The sequence below is a fragment of the Anomaloglossus baeobatrachus genome, chromosome 2 (assembly GCF_048569485.1).
Source record: "Anomaloglossus baeobatrachus isolate aAnoBae1 chromosome 2, aAnoBae1.hap1, whole genome shotgun sequence".
Classification (NCBI taxonomy): domain Eukaryota; kingdom Metazoa; phylum Chordata; class Amphibia; order Anura; family Aromobatidae; genus Anomaloglossus; species Anomaloglossus baeobatrachus.
This window is the reverse complement of record NC_134354.1, coordinates 149,375,766-149,397,148: the sequence shown is the minus strand read 5'-3', so window position 1 is coordinate 149,397,148 and position 21,383 is coordinate 149,375,766. Positions and strand designations below refer to the sequence as shown.

At 42.0% G+C, this 21,383-nt stretch overlaps 1 protein-coding gene across 4 annotated transcripts in view; it reads right to left on the bottom strand.

The window, feature by feature from the left end:
* Positions 1-21,383, bottom strand: part of PHKA2 (phosphorylase kinase regulatory subunit alpha 2) — a 162,928-nt gene that overhangs the window by 120,372 nt on the left and 21,173 nt on the right. For all 4 annotated transcript variants that reach the window (XM_075335438.1, XM_075335439.1, XM_075335442.1 and 1 more), the window contains 4 exons: positions 10,955-11,113; positions 3,305-3,352; positions 1,253-1,421; positions 636-718 (listed from right to left, as the gene is read on the bottom strand). In XM_075335438.1, coding sequence (XP_075191553.1) covers positions 636-718; positions 1,253-1,421; positions 3,305-3,352; positions 10,955-11,113 — 459 coding nt within the window. The remainder of the gene's footprint in view (positions 1-635; positions 719-1,252; positions 1,422-3,304; positions 3,353-10,954; positions 11,114-21,383) is intronic.

Here is a 21,383-nt window from a genome sequence, read left to right as displayed (position 1 = left end):
ATTCATTTCTCTTCCATAAAATTCAATGACTGAAGGATACTATATCTCTTTCAGAGAATAAGACTGTTTCTGGAAGTTAAAAAAGCGCACAAAAATCTTGCGACTGAATACCTAGGTGTTACAAAAAGTCTCTCCAACAGCCTGCTAACATGTATTCTTACTGACAGCCCCCAGGTGGCAACATATTACCCATGGTTTCTGTGTGCCCCAAAGAAGCACCTGAGAAATAAGTTTATTGCTTTTTTTTAGTTTCTATAGGGAACTTGACTCTGCAATCACTAGAACCTGAGCATGGGATTACACAGCCTAAATGCTGCTGTCCGTATTTGACAACAGCATTTAAGAGGTTAAGAGAAGTAGTTGGAGATAGCTCCAATCGATGCTGTTAGAAGCAGATGCTGGCTGTGTAACACTGCCTACGTCTGCTCTGTGTAGATTGAGCTCAGCTCCTGAGCCAACTTCACACACTGACCTGATCTATAAAGAATATTTTCATCATGAAGTACTAAGGTGTTAAGGAATATATATTTTCATGTATACTGTACTGTAAAAAGCCTGTTAAACATTGTACTCATCAGACACCTTATAATTACATTTATAATATTTTTTTAAGTTTTTACAATGGTTAAACTTACAGCAACTTTATAAGCAGCTTCGATATAAAACACCAGATTCTGTATAAAGGCCACTTCATCCAGGGAGAACACAATGCGGAGTCCTGAAGAGCACATGTTAATCATGTTAATATTTAGACATTCCCAATCAGGTCACAAATATTCATCTTTTTAAAGGGTTTGTCTGGTTAAAACAAGTTATTGCCCATCCACAGGATAACTTGATGACTGGTGGGGACCTGTGCATGGGTCCCACACCGATCATCAGATCAGGGACCTACTATATATAGGGATAGGATCTTGGAGATGGGAATACCCCTTTAATGATTACATACATGCCAATACATTCAGTAACAAATCAACAATCAATCTTAAAAAGGTTTTCTATGGTGGTTAATACAGAGGATTTATCCTTAGGATAAGCCATCATTATTAGAGGAATCGGACTCTCAGCAGCCCCACAGATCAGCTCATTTACTGAACTGCAATGCCCTGGAACTGGTGCCACTCCATACATTGTGTAATGGCCAGTTACTGCAAACCTTCCCCAATTAATGGTGCCACTGTCTAGCATCATATCTTGATACTACCATAAAGTGAAAGTTTATACAAAATTCACAAACAATTTTTCAAGTTACCTGAAGCCGTCATCTCTGCCAGACACAACAGGAACAGAGAGGTAGCATCCACTTGCAGATGTCCCCATTGATCATCCCCTACGACAATGCTACAGGTAGCCGTATTGTACTTTGCATGAAGACAATCTCTTGTACTTTGTGTATGTTTGAATTTTTCCACTTTTTCAACCTAAAACACAGAATTGTATCACATTGGCAAAGCAACAGTACATAATACTGCTTAGAAGCGCAATACCTTCACCCCCTAGTCTGGTATACCTGATTATTGCTTATATTCTATGATCCAGCTATCTTGTGTGCCTCATATTAGGTATCTATACATTCTGACCACAATGTAGGTCACCACCGAGGACAGTAAAGATCTTACTCTAAGGTCTCATTCAGACACTTTTGATTCTTCTTGTACTTAATACACAGACTGTTGTTCATCAGTGTTTTAGACCTGAGGGTCATCAGTGTTCAGTCAGTGTCAGATTTTACCATCACGGATATTCACGTATTAAAAAAAAAAAAAAATTACAACTGCTTCTCCTATACATTGTAATGTTAATCACTGATAGAACACTAACTGGACACTGATGGCACCACACCACATAGACTCGTCCATTTTCTTTATCTGTATCACAGATCAAAATTCCAGATACATGTCTCTGTGATTATCTTCAAAGCAGGAGAGAAGGGGTTAACGCCGCACCTTCGCCAGAAAAGATGTAAAATTGTTGATTAATAATTCTTTTATTCCATAGGTCTACGCGTTTCGAGGTATGGAACCTCTTCCTCAGGACCAAAATATCAACAATACATTATATTGTTGATATTTTGGTCCCGAGGAAGAGGTTCCATACCTCGAAACGCGTAGACCTATGGAATAAAAGAATTATTAATCAACAATTTTACATCTTTACTGACGAATGCACGGCGCTAACCCCTTCTCGTTTCCTGCTTTGAAGACTCGTCGACGAGGGGCTGCGGCAGCCACCATTATCTGTATGCTATCTAAGGTGGTTGTGACCCTCACAACCACATTAGGTGAGTGTACATTATTACACATTGCCCTTTTATTTATCTGGTAAGACCTTATCAGCGCTTCTGTTTTCTAGTTTATCTGTGATTATCTTCACAGACATACGGTCCAAAAAAAAAACAAACCCAAAAAGGAACCACATGAACAGTTCCATAGATTAAAATGGAATGTTCTATCTGTAAAAATCACTGATAGGACAAGTTCGTGACTTTTGGAAGTCTGAATTAAGCCTTGTGGAAGCGATAGCTGTATATTTGGAGTTAAGGCACTAACACACGAGTTCCCCATTTGTCTTCCATTATACTCGGTAATCGAGTTGCGCCCATCCGATTGTCGAATTGCTCGTTACGGGCACTGAGTACCAGAGCATGGTAGTGCTCGCTCATCACTACTTACTAAGTGTCACAAAATCACGCCCCAAAGATATTTGTTAGGAAATATAAAATGACCAGCACCTTTTAGGGAATCTGTCAGCACTTTTTTTTTTACATATGTAAGTAGTGATACTGATGCATAGATCTGTCTCCCCAATAAAAGGATCCTTTTTAGTAGAAATCTGATGTGTCAGTCATAAAAGTAAAGTAGCAGCCATATACAAATTAGGCTGGAAGTGCACTGGGGGCGGGTCACTGCACTTCCAACTTGACTTGCAGATGACTATTACACTAGATTTCTCATAAATGAACATTAGATTTTACAAAAAAAAGGGATCATTTTTATTGGTGAACACCACCTACAAGCCAAAAGAAGAATAGGTGTTGGGAACTCCCAAAAGTTGGATGTCTTCGAGGGTAATGGCTTCTTTGACTATGTTACACCATGTCACTCTGTGCAACAAATGATTGTAGAACATATCTGTAGACTGTGAGCCCTCGCGGGCAGAGTCCTCTCTCCTCCTGTACCTGTCTGTACCTTGTATTGTTTGATTAATGTACTTGTTTCTATTACATATACCCCTTTTCATGGGTAAAGCGCCATGGAATAAATGGTGGTATAATAATAAATAATAATAATACAGAATATGTTACCTGTCTGAGCATACAGTGTAAGACCCCACGCATCAGCTTCACAACACTCTGGAGGAAGAAAAGGAATACAATATCAATATTCATATTTGGCTTTGTTCACACCCACAGTGGATATATACGCAGAATTAGACAATCACATATAAACTCATGTTACTGTACATAGTAGTCAATACACTGCTGTCATCATTTAATGTGATTCCCATTAATCGCATATAAAATGTAGCTGCTCTAGTAGGACTTCCCTGACATTTTCTTAGTTGCATTTTACAGCAAACAATATGTCTTTAACAGCTGACAACACAGCAAACGGATTTCATTGACAACTTTCAGCAATCAGGCGAAAGGTACAAAAACATTTCCAAAGCATTTTTATATACCATGGAACATTGACTTATTCATTACGAAGTACCTTAAATTTGGCACAACAGTAATATTATCTAGAACTTGATGTCCCTCAAGAAAAATTGGTTAAGGAGACTGCCAAGAGGCATAGAGCAGCAAAAAGGAGCTTCAGGAGTTTCTGTCAAGTACTGGTTGTTTACTGCATGGGACAACAATTTCCTGTATTCTTTATGTCTGGCCTGTGGGGTAGGGTGACAAGAAGCCTTTTCTTACAAGTAAAAACATTCAAGCCCTAAAACCTACATCAAGTCTTTCAAAAGCATATGGAAAAATGTGTTATGGTCTGATGAGATTACGTTTGAACTTTTTGTCCATAGCTCTAAAAAGGTATGTTTGGAGCAAAACCAACTCTGCACATCACCAACAAAACACCATACCAACAGAGAAGCGTGGTGGAGGAAGCATTATCCTTTGAAGTTGATTTTCAGCAGTTAGAACTGTAGTTATAGTCAAGGTGGAGGAAATTATAAACACTTACAAATATCAGTCAATTTTGCAACAAAACATCTAGGCATCTGCTTACAAGCTGAAGATGAATACGAATTTCACCTTCCAGCAAAACAACAAACCTAAGCATACCTTTACGTCAACAAAAGAATGGCTTTGCCAAAAGAAAATCAAGGTTTTGGAAGGTCTCCGTGAAAGCCCAGACCTGAATCCAATTGAAAACCTGTTAATACCTGAAGAGGGCGCTGTTCACAGGAGATGCCTCAATCTGACAAACTTTAGGCACTAATGCAAGGAACAGTTGATAAATATTGCCAATTCTAGAAGAGCCATACTGATAGACTCCTACCCAAAAAGACTGAATGCTGTTGACTCGCCCACCCCAGGGCCTTAGGTGACTCGATGTCGGGCCGGACTAGTCCGGGGTAGTCAGTGGTGGCGGGGCCCGGCTCTGTGACCCTGGCGGAGTCAATTAATGTGGCGGTATTGGGGAAGGTGGTAATAAAGTTTGTAAAAGATTTGTGATGCCACTGTGGATTGCGGCTTTGGAGCCGCAGCTGCTGGACAGGAATCCTGGGGCTGGTGTAGTGGCAGCTGAGGTGTTTCTTGCTCCCCACAGGTGGAGTGGGAAGCCCGGGGCAACCGTTTGTAAAGTCTATGGTGGATGTTGATGAGGTGCACGGCTGACAGGACAGTGGAAAGGAACGGACACAGACAATGATTTCTTTTACCTTCTCCTTTACTTGTCCTCAACCGGTGACCTCCAGGGAGCCTGTTACAGATGGTAGTGGTGATCCGGTAGCCTGGAAACAGTCAGGGAACTCACACAGGCCAGTTGAGTAATGCGGCCTGATCCCTACGCTCTGTCTGTGTAAGCAGGGTCCCGCTGCTTCAGCAATGCTGAGCCACTTCCGTCGTTCTCTGAGGTAATCTATTACCTCCCCCGTATGGCAGGCTGCAGTGGACTGTCACAGGTGCCACTCTTCCAATCCTGGCTCCAAGTCCTGGCTCTACAGCTGTGCCTCTGGGTGTGGGGTAGGCAGGAGACCTGAAGTCCTCTTGTCCTCCAGATGCGACAACCGGTACTCGAGTACTCGATTGGCCCCGAACTCCAGTATTCAGTTTTTCAGCGATGACGTCGGGGTGAGCTGGCTGCGCTCCACTCCCCGGGTGTCCTTCTACTCTTTGCCTCACTGTGGACTGTGTTTTCCAGGGCTGAGCGATCCGGCTCAGCTCCCAGCTCACACACCACACTACTCGAGTTCTTTCCTCACTGAACTCTCCTCACAGACTGACTAACCCCACCCCCAGGTCAGAGCTTAAGGAATCTCCCTGGTACTTCCAGGTTTAGCACTCCCTCTGCTGGCCCGGGGGAGAAACGGTGTTGAATAATGGTACTTACTGGCCAATGGACTTCCCCAACTACCTCCAGGCTCAGCGTTAACCCTTTGGGGGAGGGCAAAACTGCTGTGGCATCCAGACCGCATGGGTGCCACATTGTCATAAATTCAAAAGGGTACGTCAACAAAAGTATCAGTTTAAGGATCTGCATATTTATGAAACCACATTATTTTTAGTGCTTTAATCTTTCTTTTTCCACCTGAAAAGATTTAAGTTTGTTTTTCAATTGAATTGTATAGATTAGATGACATTAACCCCTTCACCGCCAGGCCTGTTTTCACCTTCCCGACAAGGCCAAAATCTGTCTTTTCTGACCAGCATCACTTAGATCATAACTAGCGATGGGCAGACTCACAGATACCCGGGATCGGCGGGTCTGACCGGGTTTAAAAGAAAAACCTGGTTTTGGCCCGGACTTGATCCAGGATTTCTGGTCAGACATCGGTCTCCACATAAGTCTATGGGACCAGATTTAAGCCTCAAATTTGCATCTCCTGGCAGAAAATCGCACCAAAACGGCGTAAAACCGCTTTTGTGCATTTTTTTTTGCTAAGAGATGCAGATTTGGAGTTAACATTTTTTCACCATATTCCTGAAGCTAATCTACACCTCGTGGCGAAAAAAACAAAATCGCATAAAAACTGCATGCGTTATGATGTGGTATTGATTGGTAACAAAATTGGGGGGGGGGGGGAACCGCACATCATTTTTAAAATTATATAGTTATTTAAATAATTAAAAAGATGCATAGGGTCCCTCTTATTTTGATACACAGCTAAGATAAGTGCACGGTTGTTGGCTGCAGCCTGTAGCAGTCTGCTTTATCTGCGCTGGGTATCACAATATGGGGGGGATCCTGCTCCATTTTTTTAATAGATTTATTTTTACACCATTATAGGGATGCAGACAACATGTGTGATTCCAACCAATCATAGACACGGTCACACAAGGTGGGAGCGGGGTCTGACTGCAGCCAATAATTGACGTCGGAACTGATGGTGGGCAGAGGAAGCAGTGAATATGTATGAGAGCTAATGATCGGACAAAAAAGTAGTGTTACAGCTGTGGTGAAGGTCTAAGTATAACAGTATTGCTTTATTCCTTATTCTCTCTTTCCTTTTTTAATTTCTATCATCTTCCAAGCGGCAGAACTCAAATGGTAACACGGACTTCTCTGAGAAGCCTGTGTTCGGGGTCCGTGCATGGACAATAGGTGTCTGGTACAGGCCTCAAACTTTACAGTTCAGGTTCACCAATCACTAATCATCAGCAACAGGGCAGTAGGGGGAAGGGGGCAGGAAACTGCAGCTGTGAGGAGCAAATAGGAAAAAGCTGATTTTGATGGCGTGGAGGATAGAAGAGGATAGTCGTGCTAGAGATCTAATTCAGGAAGCTCTAGTACTCACTTCAGGTCAGCACTGTGCTCCTCTGTAACTTTCTCCTCCTGCTAGTGTCGACTACAGAGCTATCGCAGTGCAGGGGAGGGACAGGATCTCATTAGTGCTTTCTCATATTCCTGCGGCACTCATTGCATAGTGGGGGCTTACAGGCTTGGGGAGCAGTGCAAGCGCTATGACTGTGCTAGGAAGATAGGCGCACGCTCAGCTGTTCTCTGATCTTCTGATGGGTGGGGAGGGAAGGAGCTTAAAATAGAACATACAGCGTATGTGCTGTATGCTGGAAGAGAGAGACTGTCAGCATCAGGGGCCCACCGCGGGATCCACTGTTTTCCTTGGTGGGCCAGGAAGCCTGCATAAATATACGTCACAAAGGGATTAAAAAGATGGAAACTGCCAGATCAAAGGACAAACAACAATGTCTCCATCTGCCTCATAGTGAATGTTCCATTAAAGGGTTTAGCCGGAATCATGCATTTTAGAGATTTACATGTAAACCCCGGGCTAAGCGCTAAGCATAGAGGGCAGGATAAATGTGAGCAGGGCCTTACTGCCATCTTTGACAGGCAAAATAAACAACCGAGAGGTAAAATTGATTTTATTTTTTGGGTCAGTACATCAATAACAGATTTATATATTTTTTATGTTTTACTGCTTTAACAGAATAAAAATAATTTTATAGAAAAAATAATTGTTTTTGCACACTATATTCCGAAAACTTAATTTATTTTTCCGCTGACCGAGTTGTGTGGCAGCTTATTTTTTGTGGAAGAAGATGCCGTTTTCAGAGATAGCATTTTTGTATATATACAACTTTTTGATCGCATTTTATTCCATTTTTTGTGGCTGCATGATGAAAAAGCATAGGTTTTTGCTCCATTTTATTTTTTACGGTGTTCACCAAAGGGGTTAACTAGTATTAATTGAATTGAGTGAAATTGGTTATATTCAGAAAGTAGGGACCACTTCCATACTAATGGAATTAGTATGGGGTGTCATAAAACTTCCGTATGTCTGGGACAACCTCCATGCTAATGCTAATGAATTTAGTTTGGGGTGTCATAAAACATCTGTATGTCTAATTTGTAGGTATCTATATACATTTGATAACATAGGGCATATAATCAAAATTATTTTTCACAAGCAGAAAGTAACAACTATGAGGAGTTGTATAATACAGTCAACAATGGAAACACCTTGAATAGGTACCAAACGGTATTGTTACTGCAGTATAATCACACCCTAAAGGCTAGCACAGCACAGAGGAGCTAGCCAATGTAAAGAGAGTCAGAGGCCTTAGATGAATAGACACTAGGGGTTAATAGGAAAGCCCTTGGATAATTCACATAGAGAGGATTTGATTTCACTGTGAAAAGGGCAAACATATCAATTACGACACATAACGTAGGTGTTAATAAGAACGGCGGATGAATGAGGAATGATTTAAAGGGGAAGTTCAGTCAGGACATAGGGCAAATTAAAATATGGATGTGAAATAAAAAAAAATGTATGATCACCGTCAGTAGGTATACGATATGGCCAAGGTGACGTCACTGTATGGGGCATCACTCTGTATGAGGCATCACTTTGGCTGCAGTCACATACAGCCGTGGATTCTCAGTAGTGCGCAGCGGCACAACGTCTAACATGAGTGGAGTAGCAACTCTATTACAGTGAAAATGCTCCGACTTGTCCAATGCTCTGGACGATTACTTTATTAGAAATGTAAATGGGAATTTATACATTTCCAATAACTAACAGGGCAAATTTCAGCACTGCAGACAGAACACATTAACAAAATGGACAGCGATGAACAAAATCTTAAACATTTTGGAATCTGGTTAGACAAGTGTAAAAGCAAACGTAAACCGCATTTCGTTGGGGCTTTGTGATATGTATGCCTGAAGGAGCGATGATAAATATTTGAAAACTAGGTGTTTATCTCCAGGACCCCGACTAATTCCAAAAGACGGGTCCTTAAGTCCCCTTGTCCGACAAGAACAGACATCACACACGCACACAACTGCTCCATTCGCACAGAGAACTTTGCTAGCCTTTGGGTCACTGAGGGTCCCAGCGGCAGGACCCTCAAGGATCACACATTTATCATATTTGCTGTGAATAAATCTATTTTATAAGAAATAAGACACTTAAAACCAAAATAATAAAGTCCATAAAAAAAAAGAACCAAGAACAGAATATTTCTCCACGTCTAGCGCATGCTTAGGGTTTCTCCAGCCTTGGCTTAAATAAAGACATTTTAGGCCTTGTACATACAGTATATGTTATTCATTCAAAATCTCCTCCTTTCACCTAAAACTAACAGATGGTAACAGAAGAGGCGAAGCAACATATGGACACAACAGACGGATCTTTCAATGGTGGATTAGGAGACGGCTCAGTCATTCCAGGTCATATCTTACAGTCGTACACCGAGTGCTATAGTTTAGAATTTATTCTGGTGTCTTTTGAAGAAATGGTAGAGTTTATGAAATGCGTAAAAACTGGACCGGTCTGTACAGACTGAACATGGCCCTTATCTGGTTAGGTATATCATGAGAAAACAAAGAACCATGCAAAAAAAATGTTCATTACAGCCCTAGGTTTGAAAAAGCAGCAGAACTGGAGTATCAAAACTTAAAGGGATTGTCCAGGTTTGAGGTGAAAGTCTGCAGTCACTATATCTTAATCCTAAAAGGGGATTTGTCAGTGGGTTTTTGCTACCTCACCTGAGAGTAGCATGATGTAGGCAAAGAGGTCCTGAATCCAACAATGTATCTCATAGATTACTGGGTGCATCTTTTTGACACAATGTGAATTTTTAGCTTTAGTCATGTAGCTGAGCCCAGGGAGCTGTCCCCGTCCACACCAGGCTCTCTATAGAGATTGTACATTGACAGTGAGGGGTAAATCAGAGGAGACCCGCTGGACAACATGGCACAAAGGAGCTAGACACAGCAATGATAAGGGTGCGGCTTCTAAAACAAACATAGCAAATAAACAAAAGATCGGACTGTGACAGCACAGGCATGCCTTAACTTTCTGTCTTAACCCTTACAGCAGAGGTTCCCAACTCCAGTCCTCAAGGCACACCAACAGTGCATGTTTTCAGGATTTCCTTAGTATTGCACAGGTGATAATTTAATCACCTGCAAAGGTGCTGAATCCAACACCCATGCAATGCTAAAGAAATCCTGAAAACATGCACTGTTGGTGTGCCTTGAGGACTGGAGTTGGGAACCTCTGCCTTACAGCAAGCTTGCTTCAGTTTATATAGCAAAAACCTGCAGACAGATTTTTTTTTTTTTTTTAAAGTGAGCAAACCACACACTGTCAGGATTCTCCAGAGATGGCGGCAGGAGAGGATGGTCATGTGACTGAGAATAAGTGACATGCATACTCTTGGCCACATTCTGACTACAAGTGAGGCCCCGAAGAATTCTGACAGTGCTTGGTTCCTTTGCTGTGAGGATTCAAACGTTTGCAGTCATATAGTGTCTGCAGACTTTCGTCATAAACACTGGTCATACTCCCAGGTGTGGCAAAATGTACGGTTGCTAGAGCGCTCTAGTCTTTATTCCAAGCACAATCACAGTTTGGTGTTACAGTGACCTGGTTGTGGAACCAGTGGTTCGGCCATTTTTCAAGATGCCAACAACAGGCCACATGTTGCTTGTGCTACTGTAAGCAGCTAGTGGGGCCTAACATGATGGCCTGCAGCATCTCTGGACTTGTCTCCCATCAAGCACATCTGGAACATCATTTGCCAGAAATTCCAAAAGGGAGCTGCCAGCAGAGGATCTTGATGATTCGCATGTCCAAATGAATTCAACATGCAAGAACAGTCCTCAGACATCCATTAATAACCTCACTGATACCATGCCAATAAGTGTTTGTGTAATTGCGTGTGTAGCACTCATACCTCATATTCAATAAATGGAGACGGTTTTAAGATTTTGTTTCAGTGAATTCATCATGATGTATACGTTGTATATGTCCGTACCTGCTCTAACTCGTAGGCCTTAGCTTTGTCCTCATCTCGGTCAGCATTTTTCCTGTAGGCCATTCCCAGACCCCAAACAGCCAGAATGCTGTACACATTGTCCCGGACCCAGGCATCCTGCTGTTCTTGACTGGCAGGTAACAGTCCAGTCACCGGGTTCTAAAAGAGAAAAAAAAGAAAAAAAACAGACAACATCGAGACAGAAATATCTGAAAGACATACTTAAACTACCAGACAGAAAACAAGCAATAAAGTCATTTAAGGTGGCATATGCCAATATTAGTACATGACGTAATTTAATAAATGTCTAAGGTATGTGCATAGATGAGGGGTGGGACGGGAAGGGCTGGAAAAACTGCACCTAAAAGTCTACAAAAATGCTTCCACTTTAGGGTCTCAGCATAAATGTAAATATGAAAACGCTGTGGTATCTGTTTCCAGTGAATTCCACTGCACAATTAAAATTCCCAGGCTGAAACAATAATATTATTTGACCTTGAAGGGTTATAACAACATACAGCGATTTCTTTCTCCTTGGGAATGAAGATTTACAAACCTAATCGTTCAGCTATCCTACATAAAAGATGTCCTACCATAGTTATTTGACATAAACGATTTGTACCATCAAGTTCTTTATATTCGACAGATCCAGTGGCGCAGCTATACCCTGACAAAAGCGGAGTGGTTTTCTCTTCGGTAAGAAAGGTGCTTCTTTGCTACATTGGAGGAGCATGGGGAACCGAGGCAGTCAGGATCCAGCCAGCTTCACCACAGTGCTTACAAGCTCTACAGCAAAGAGCTTGTAAGTGCTGTGCTCCTTGCCTAGGAGATAGGCAACAAGTAGTAAGCTATACAATTATAAAGCTTTCCTTGAGATTGGAGAGGATTTTTAAAAAGAGGTGAAGAAAAAAATTACTTGTTTTTAGACGCTCTTTGTAATTTTACTTATTTAAGAAGATGGGACAACCACTGTAAAGAAAACATGTCCCCTCCTAAAATACTATTTACATGCAGATATTGTAGTAATCTGCAGGTATAATGTGTTTTAGCCATGTTTTGTGGTGTGAATGGAAGAGCGACCAGAGAGGAAAATACTGTTATATTCTCCCTGCAGCTGCTGAATTTCAGTCATCAGGGCAATAAAAGTCACAGCTCAGTACACAAGTGAGAGAGCGGTTATCACTCCCCCTGCACCTTGATTGCAGCCTGCTTTACACACTTATGCCCTGTGCGCACTAGAAAATGGAATTTTCTTAAGAAAATTCCGCAGCCTTGAACGATTACCGCACCTGTGGTTAAAACCGCATCTAACATCACCCGAACACCACAAGCGGATTTACCGCGGTTTGGCCGCGGTTTTTCTGCAGGTTGTTCCCTGCGTTTTTTTTTTACCATTAACTATGGCAAAAACCGCAGGTACCTGCGGAAAAGAAGTGACATGCACATTAATTCCGCAGCGGAAAATCCGCGGCAAAACCTGCAGGGACAAAAAAAGGCAATGTCCGCACAGAATTTTTAATCCCCATAGGTTTTGCTGGGGAATGACTGCAGAAAGGTTATAAACATTTTCTGCAGCATTCTTTCAGCGAAATCCGCGGTAAAATCCGCAGCGTGCGCACAGGGCCTTACACTACAATCAAGATGTAGGTGGAGCGGTTCCAGAATGCAGACTATGTTGTGTGCGATGACTTTTAGATCTCCCAGCACCACCCTGATGATTGAATGTGATCGGTTGCAGAAAGAATAAAACTTAATTTTCTTCCTGTAGCCACATTTGCAGTTAAACAGTAAATCATGGTTAAAACGCTATTCAGCTGCAAATTCCCCAAATTCTCACTATACGAGCAGGTAAATAGTGTTTTGGGTGGTGACAGGTCCCTTCTAAGCTGGCAATTAACATGCACTAGCTGATGGCAGAACGGTTTTCTCTCGTGGCTCTTTCATATACATAAGCTCTTGGCTCGGCTTAGCTTTCATGTATTTTTAATGGAGAAAGAAGAGAAAACAGCTGTCATTGTCCTTGTCTCCCCTAAAAACAAAGGATCCAATGTTGAAATTCCAGCAGCACAAGCCTTCTCTTCCCAACCATCATCTGTATCGGGAGAGGCAGGAGGCTCCATATACATCAGATGGTGGGCAGAACCAACCGAAATCAGTGGGTTTGGTTGACATCAATCTAAAATGTATGAAGGCCTCCACGGACATATTCCTATCCTTGATAAATAAGCATTTTATGTCTACAAAAGTATTGTGACACATGCTAATGGTGTCCCTCATAACAGGGAAATAAATTGGACTAAGCCTATAAAATACCCTCCAGTCTGGTCACTGCCTTCCTCAATAGTGGATTATGGGACTGTCCCAGAGATATAGAAGGACAGGAGACTATAATCTCAGAGCTGGAGCTGAGGAGTAGGACCACCTTTGAGCATTATGTTAGCGTGCTGCATTTTTTCAGTATTTCTGCAGTTTATGGCAAGTCTGAGAAATTACCCTTCTGTGTCACACAATTATTGGGGGCGGCTCCATGTGAAAGATCATGCCGACTCTATAGAAACATATATTTCATGTATATGGTAGCGAGCACTCTAGCTGGTGTACTCAAGTATAGAAGCCCTCCAAGTTACTCTACCGTGAGGGAACTCTCAATGTAGTCATACATGTTCAATATTGTTAGCTAAGATAGTTTGGCCAACAGCTATTCCTAATAAATTCCCCATACAAATGAACTTGGAGAATGTATTGTTCTCAGTGGGGAGAGGACAGCTAGCGGCTAATACGTTCCTCTGGCAAAGCCTTATCCCTCTTTAAAAGGAACCTATCAGCTGCGGCCACCACCAGTGGGCTCTTATATATAGCATTCTAACATGCTGTATATAAGAGCCCAGGACGCTGTGTAGAACGTAAAAATCACTTTATAATACTTACCTAAACGGTCGCTGCGGTGGAGTTGGGTCATATGGGCATCTCCATTCTCTGGTGCTGGTGCCTCCTATTTCGGCCATCTTCGTGGTCCTTCTGAAGCCTGTGTGCAGGCTTGCGCAGGACCTCAATGCCGGCGAGTGTGAATGACATAGGACGCATCATGCACCCTGGCTTCAGAAGAAGGATAAAGATGGCCGAAAGAAGAGGCACCGAAGAATGGAGACACCCATATGGCCCAACTCCACTGCAGCGACCGTTTAGATAAGTATTATAAAGTGATTTTTACGTTCTATACAGCGACCTGAGCTCTTATATACAGCATGTTAGAATGCTGTATATAAGAGCCCACTGGTGGTGGCTGCAGCTGATAGGCCCCAAATCCAGTGACAGGTTTCCTTTAAGGGCTTATTATGCATCTCTAAATTCTGCATTGGGAGCATACAGGTGCTGCTGGGGTTGTGTGGACAGCTCCATGCCAGGTATTCGCATGCCTTATGTGTGACCAGCAATAACTGTGCTTCAGTCACATTAATTAAAATAGGATGTTTGCACAAAACCCGTTAGCTGTGCTCCTGAGACCTGACAAGTGGCGGTCATTTCAATGTCACCTCCCAATGCTGAAGTGAGACAGCTCAGATAAACCCTTATTACAACAAAGGATGCCATTTCCCCTGACAATAGTCTAGACAGGTCATGTCCATTAAAAGTTGTCCAGTCCCATTGAATCAATCAGCTGCTATTCTAAAAGTTAGTCACAAACAGAGTGGTCGGTAAAAAATGAGTAAAAATGTCTAATGTATATTTCCATTGAGGATAGACACTTTTGGAAAGTCTAATACAAATCTTGGAAAGTCCAAAACCAAAAATTGTACCATTATCTCATGTAAAGAGCCAGATATGAAATATCGGATGTCCTTGTCGATGGCATGAATTATCTGGTATACCTGACTCAAAAAAAGATCTATATAAAAATACAATTAAGAGTTAGGAAATCAGGGGATCCATATATTGTATAGCCTCCATGATGCTAATCTCTCACTTCCATTTCTAAGACTTTTCTCATGCCGCACCGGCTTTCTGGAATGCACTACCCCAGAGAATCCGGTTAATTCCCATTATCCACAGATTTACGTATGCCTTAAAAACATATTTCTATGGATATGCCTATCACATCACCTCACTAATCTAATTTCTCTATATTCTCCAATTTTATATTTTCCTCAGAATCTGCTCCTATTTGTTCCCACACCCTCCATGCATCCAGTAGCATCTTGCTATCTTGACATTTACAGATACTGGTGTGGCTAGGCCAAACATTATAAGCACTTCTTATCGTTATTGTCATCCATATTGCCTTCCAGATTGTAAGCGCTTATGAAAAGAGCCCTCACTTCTCTTGTTTAAAGCCCCATTCCAGTGGGTTCTTTTTATTTGCTAGTATGGTAATCTAAAGTCCCTGACCCTACTCTCATACCTTCATGCCGTTGTCTTCACCTTCTATCACCACCACTCCGGTCGATCTTCTGCAGTTTGTGACCTGCTTGCTACTCTATTAATTCTCGAAGCGCGTCGGAGATCACTACTTAATGTAAGTCTATGGGAGCCTCATTCTGGCCTTGTTCTGCATTAAGAGCTTGTGATGTAACTTCTCACTCCTGGCCAATCAGAAGTTGCGGTCACGTAATGGCGCCAACAACCAGAGCGGCACAGATAAAAGGTGAAGATGGAGGCAGGTGAGTATAAGAATGGGGCAGGAAACTTAGATTAAAAGCACCACTTCAGCCAAAACCTGCTAGAGTGGTGCTTTTAATTGCTGGGCTATGTGCTACTCTGTAATGTCTGACCTGGTTTGTATATGTGCCGTGTGAATTGTAAAGTGTTATAAAATATAATGTGCCAACATATTCCATATCATATATATATATATATATATATATATATATATATATATATATATATATATATATATATATATATATATATATATATATATATATTATATATATATATATAAAAAAAACCATTATTACTATTACAATCGTAGTAATACCGCCAAACGGACAGCCAGCCGAGTGTGAAAGCCTTATGTTCTTTGAAAAAATGCCCCCAAAAATAATACATGAATGGCGGGATTTTTCTCCTTGAATATTCATTATTTGTCAAAATTACAAAAATTATTCTATCCCAAAAATATCCCACACATACACTACACAACATCATCTAAAAGAGGCTCCGTTCAGAGACAGGGTGATCTGTCTGCCCCAGGGTCACCTCTCCTGACAAGTGATATCTACTAGTCTAGTTATTCTCTGCTGCGTTTTACTAGCATGGGATGAAAGACAAGTTATTTTCGGCTGTCCTCAATGGAGCCCTTCTGATCCTAAGATGTAAGTAGAGCAGCTTTCATCGGCAACGTAGGATCTATTTTTATAAATGTCTGGTTGTATTTTACCACTGAGAACTATTTTTTACTCTGTACACAAGTCAGGCCTCCTTGAGGCATGTGGCGACTACTAGTATTAGGCTAGATCCAGGAATATTTAAAGAAGACATATAACGTGGGTAAAAAATTGAGATACCTTGTAAAAACTACCAGGCCTCCCCTGATTCTGCTGCAGTTTTCCTTTTTGCGCTGCACCACTGCATTGCAGACATATTCACATTTCTTGCTTTTGGAGCGCAGTATGTGAAATCTCTGCCTGAAGTCCAACCGTGCATTTCTTCAGAGACTTCTCTGGGTGTGTACAGTTTCACTCCTACCTCCAAGATGTTGCCAATCACAGCTCTGCAGCATATGAAAATGCTAGACCAGCTACAGAGGTGTGATTGGCAATAAAAGACAGAGAGGGCGCTCCTGTGTGAAAACTGATGATGAAAGTAAAACAATGTGATGGACACACTCACCTGGTACTGTTGTACATCAGGTACAACGCTGGGGAGATAGCCGTAGGGAATTGCAAGGTGCACTGCTTGACATCAGCGGGGGAACCGGTCCTTTCAAACCCACAGGAGTCCTGTCCTAGGTGGCTGCTCACGCGATCGAAAATCCCACGTGGAGATCACAGCTGCCGGACCAGCGCTAAATCACAGCTCCTCCTCTGGGATGGACGGTCCCGTGAATACGATGCCGGTGACTCACCAGCCCTCAGGCAAGCGTTGATAGATGCAGACAAATCCCGGATTAGCTGCAGCAGCCCCGTGAGCTCCACATGGAGATACAAGATTCAGGGATAAAAGGAAAAAAAATCACGGTATGGCTGCGCTGCTAGAGATGAAGGTAGGATGATGGTTTTAAGGATTTTATTACAGATAATTGTGCCACAACGAGTTTCGGGGATGCATATTCCCCCTTCCTCAGGTAGCCTCTACCTCTCTAGGAAGGGGGAATATGCATCCCCGAAACGCGTTGTGGCACAATTATCTGTAAAAAAATACTTAAAACCATCATCCTACCTTCATCTCTAGCAGCGCAGCCATACCGTGATTTTTTTCCTTTTATCCCTGAGGTGTGATTGGCAGCATCTGAAAGGGAGTGGAGAACACTCTGAAGAAAAGCCCAGTTGGACTGCAAACAGAAATTTCACATACTGCGCTCCAAAAGCAACAGATGTGAATATCTTGGTTTTGCATACTGTCTTTATTTATAACAGGGAAAAGGGAAACATAAAATGAGGTGTTGCAAGCATTGAAATTGCTTATTTTACAATTTTTGACATTTTTTAACAAACAATAGGCTTTAGATATAATTTGAAATATCTTGGTTTTGGAGTGACACAGGGCATAAAGGAAAAAGAACAGCAAAATCAAGGGAGCTTTGGGGTTTTTAGAAAGTATTTACTTTTTAGTTTTCAGAGTAGGTGACAGGTCCCCTTTAACCCCTTCACCCCTGGGCCCAAGAACACCTTCATGATTGGGCCATTTTTTGCAATTATGAACAGTGTCACTTTTACAGGTTATAACTCTGGAACACTTCAACGGATTCTGGAGATTCTGAGATTGTTTTTTCATGATAATAATTACTAAATAACATTTCCCACATGTCTACTTTACATCAGCGCAATTTTTGAAACGTAATTTTTTTTTTTGTTAGGAAGTTAGAAGGGGTCAAAGTTCATCAGCAATTTCTAATTTTTCCAAAAAAATTTACAAAACCATTTTATTAGGGACCACGTCACATTTGAAGTGGCTTTAAGAGGCCTAAGGGACAGAAAATACCCAAAAGTGACACCATTCTAAAAACTGCACCCCTCACTCTGCTCAAAACCACATCCAAGAAGTTTATTAACCCTTTAGGTGCTTCACAGGAACCAAAGTGATGTGGGGGGAATGAAAATTGTATTTTTTTTTCTTTTACTCAAAAATGTTAATTTAGCCATAAAATTTTGCATTTTCACAAGGGTATCAGGAAAACAATGCACCATAAAATTTATTGTGCAATTTCTCCTGAGTACACCGATATTTCATATGTGGTGGAAATCAATTGTTTGGGCGCATGGCAGGGCTTGGAAGGGAGGGAGCGCCATTCAAGTTTTTGAACGCAAAATTAGCTGGAATCATTAGCAAATGTCATGTTGCGTTTGGAAACCCCCTGAGGTGCCTAAACTGTGAAGCTCCCCCACATGTGACCCCATTTTCGAAACTAAACCCCTCAAGGAATTTATCTCGGTGTTTGGTGAGCCCCTTGATCCCATTGGAGCTTCACAGAAGTTTATAACATTGAGCCGTGAAAATTTAAAAAAAAAACATAAAATTGTTGCTTAACCAAGTAGTTTTTTTTTTTTTTTACAAGGTTATCAGGAAAATATGCACCATAAAACTTATTGTGCAATTTCTCCTGAGTACACTGATACCTCATATGTGGGAAAAATCAATTGTTTGGGCGCACGACAGGGCTCGGAAGGGTCATGAATGGGTTAAGATTCATAGTAAAAAATCAAGTTGCATGTATTTGCTAATCTGGAGATGCTTGTACCATTGTGATGTAGTGGTTAGATCTGTTGCCTTGCATCGATGGGTTTAATTTAACCCAGAGCAATATTTGCATGGAGTTTTCATGTTTCCTAGTATTGGGTGGGATTCTTCTGGGTTAATCTGGTTTATTCCTTCAAGGCTAAAACACACTGACAGGTTAATTGGATTTCTATTAAATATACTCCAGTGTGTGTGATTTGATGGAATCAGACTGGACATTAGATTAATTCACTGCTTGTGCTGACCCAGAATGACTACATACACACATCTGTGATGCTCTTAAAGCGCACCAACCACCAGTACTTTCCTATATAAACTAAAGCCAGTGCTATACTGGCACTATCATACTGATTGTATACATACCTTTAGTTGTCAGCTAGGATGTATAGGTTTTGAAATACAGGCAAGTAAAGTTACAGAAATGCACTGTTATTTGATTGGCAGCAGCTGCTGAATAGCTAATATGTGGGTCGGGTTTTGCTATCTATTCCCACCCCTGTCTGCTGCCTGACCTCTGTAGATGATAGACTGTATGGGCTCCTTCCAGGTATGCGTCTTTTCTGTTAAGTGATAGGGGCGTGTTAGAAATGGCAAGGCCCAACCCACATATTAGCTATTCGGCAGCTGCTGCCAATCAAAAAGCTGTACATTGCTGTAACTTTACTTGCCTGTATTTCAGAATCTATAACATCCTAGCTGACAACTAAAGGTATGTATAGAATCAGCATGATAGTGCCAGTATAGTACTGGTTTTAATTTATATAGGAAAATCCTGGTGATTGGTTCCCTTTAAAATATATGGTGCCATGGATGTGGTCACTTGGTCATTCACCTGAGTGAAATAATTAACCTTTTTAAAACTTGACTCAATACTGGGATAACAAGGCAATTCAGTTTAATTAAAACCCAATAATAGATTAATAAGTCCAAGAAATTGACTAAACAGGTATCCCCAAATTTAATGTTATCCACTAACCATTGAATGTGGGATAACTTGCTGATGATGGAGAGACAAACCTTTGTACCCCTAACGATCCATCCAAAGAACGGGGCTCTGCAGAGTTCCATCCTGTATGGAGCATAGATGTGCATGCTCATTGGCTATGGGACTGTGTCTATGGGACTGATGGAGAAAGCCAAGTACAGAGCTCGACTACCTCCTACATACAGATGGGGCTCCCATTTAGAAATAACCCCTCTTTTATGTCTGTAAGCACTAACAAGCCCTAAACAGCCCTGTAGAAATTTTACTGAGAACACGTTATTTCTTTTTCTCTTGGATTCTCTCGTCACTTTACAGATGGCTGAAGGAACAAGACTGAACTAAGGTGGCGTTGGATTATGCTCTTTGCTCCTTGATGCAGGCAGAGCCGGGGGGAGACCGCCTGTAGTCAGCTTTCTAAATAACCTATTAGATGATCTGTTAAGTGTGATAGAAAACCAGAGGACATGGAAAAAAGACAAACTAAGGCCGGGGGTCACATGAGCGTTGATTCTCTCATGCGTAAGAAGAATTGGATCAATTATGTAAATGAAACGCGGATCAAACTGATCAGACTGTCAGCATGGTGCGATCATATTCGGATAAACGAAGCGTACCACACTATCAGGAGAAGAAGGCGAACAAAATGTATTCTCCATTATTTCAGTCCACGGAAATCAGACTATACTTCAGAGCGCAGTCCGATGATTGCGTGCTGTCTGATTTGGCATGAGAAAAAGAAATGTTGATTGGCGCTGCCCCATAGTATAACATTGGTCCAACGCTCCACTATTGTATCCTCACCATCCCAGTAGACTAAAGGGGGCTTTACACGCTGCGACATCGCTAACAATATATCGTCGGGGTCACGGTGTTTGTGACGCACATCCGGCGCCATTAGCGACATCGCAGCGTACGAGCGACCTTCAACGATCCCAAAAGTGGTAAAAATCGTTGGTTTTGGAGAGGTCGTTCTAAAACCAAATATCGATGTTTGGGAACTAGTGATGTTGTTCCTCGTTCCTGCGGCATCACACATCGCTATGTGTGACACCACAGGAACGACGAATATCTCCTTACCTGCGTCCACCGGCAATGAGGAAGGAAGGAGGTGGGAGGGATGCTACGTCCCGCTCATCTCCGCCCCTCCGCTTCTATTGGCCGGCCGCTTAATGACGCCGCAGTGACGTCGCTATGACGCCGAACGCACCTCCACCTTGAGGGAGGGATTGTTCGGCGGTCACAGCGACGTCGCTGACAAGGTATGTGCGTGTGACGCTACCGTAGCGATAATGTTCGCTACGGTAGTGATCACCACATATCGCAAATACGACGGGGGCAAGTGCTCTTGCACTCGACATCGCTAGCAAACGCTAGCGATGTCGCAGCGTGTAAAGCCACCTTTAGCCTCGCGAGCAGGGACCTCTCTCCTCCTGTACCGGTCTGTGCCTTCTATTATTCATGATTATTGTACTTGTCTATGTATGCCCATTTTCACATTTAAAGCACCATGGAATAAATGCCGCTATAATAAATAATAATAATTGGTCC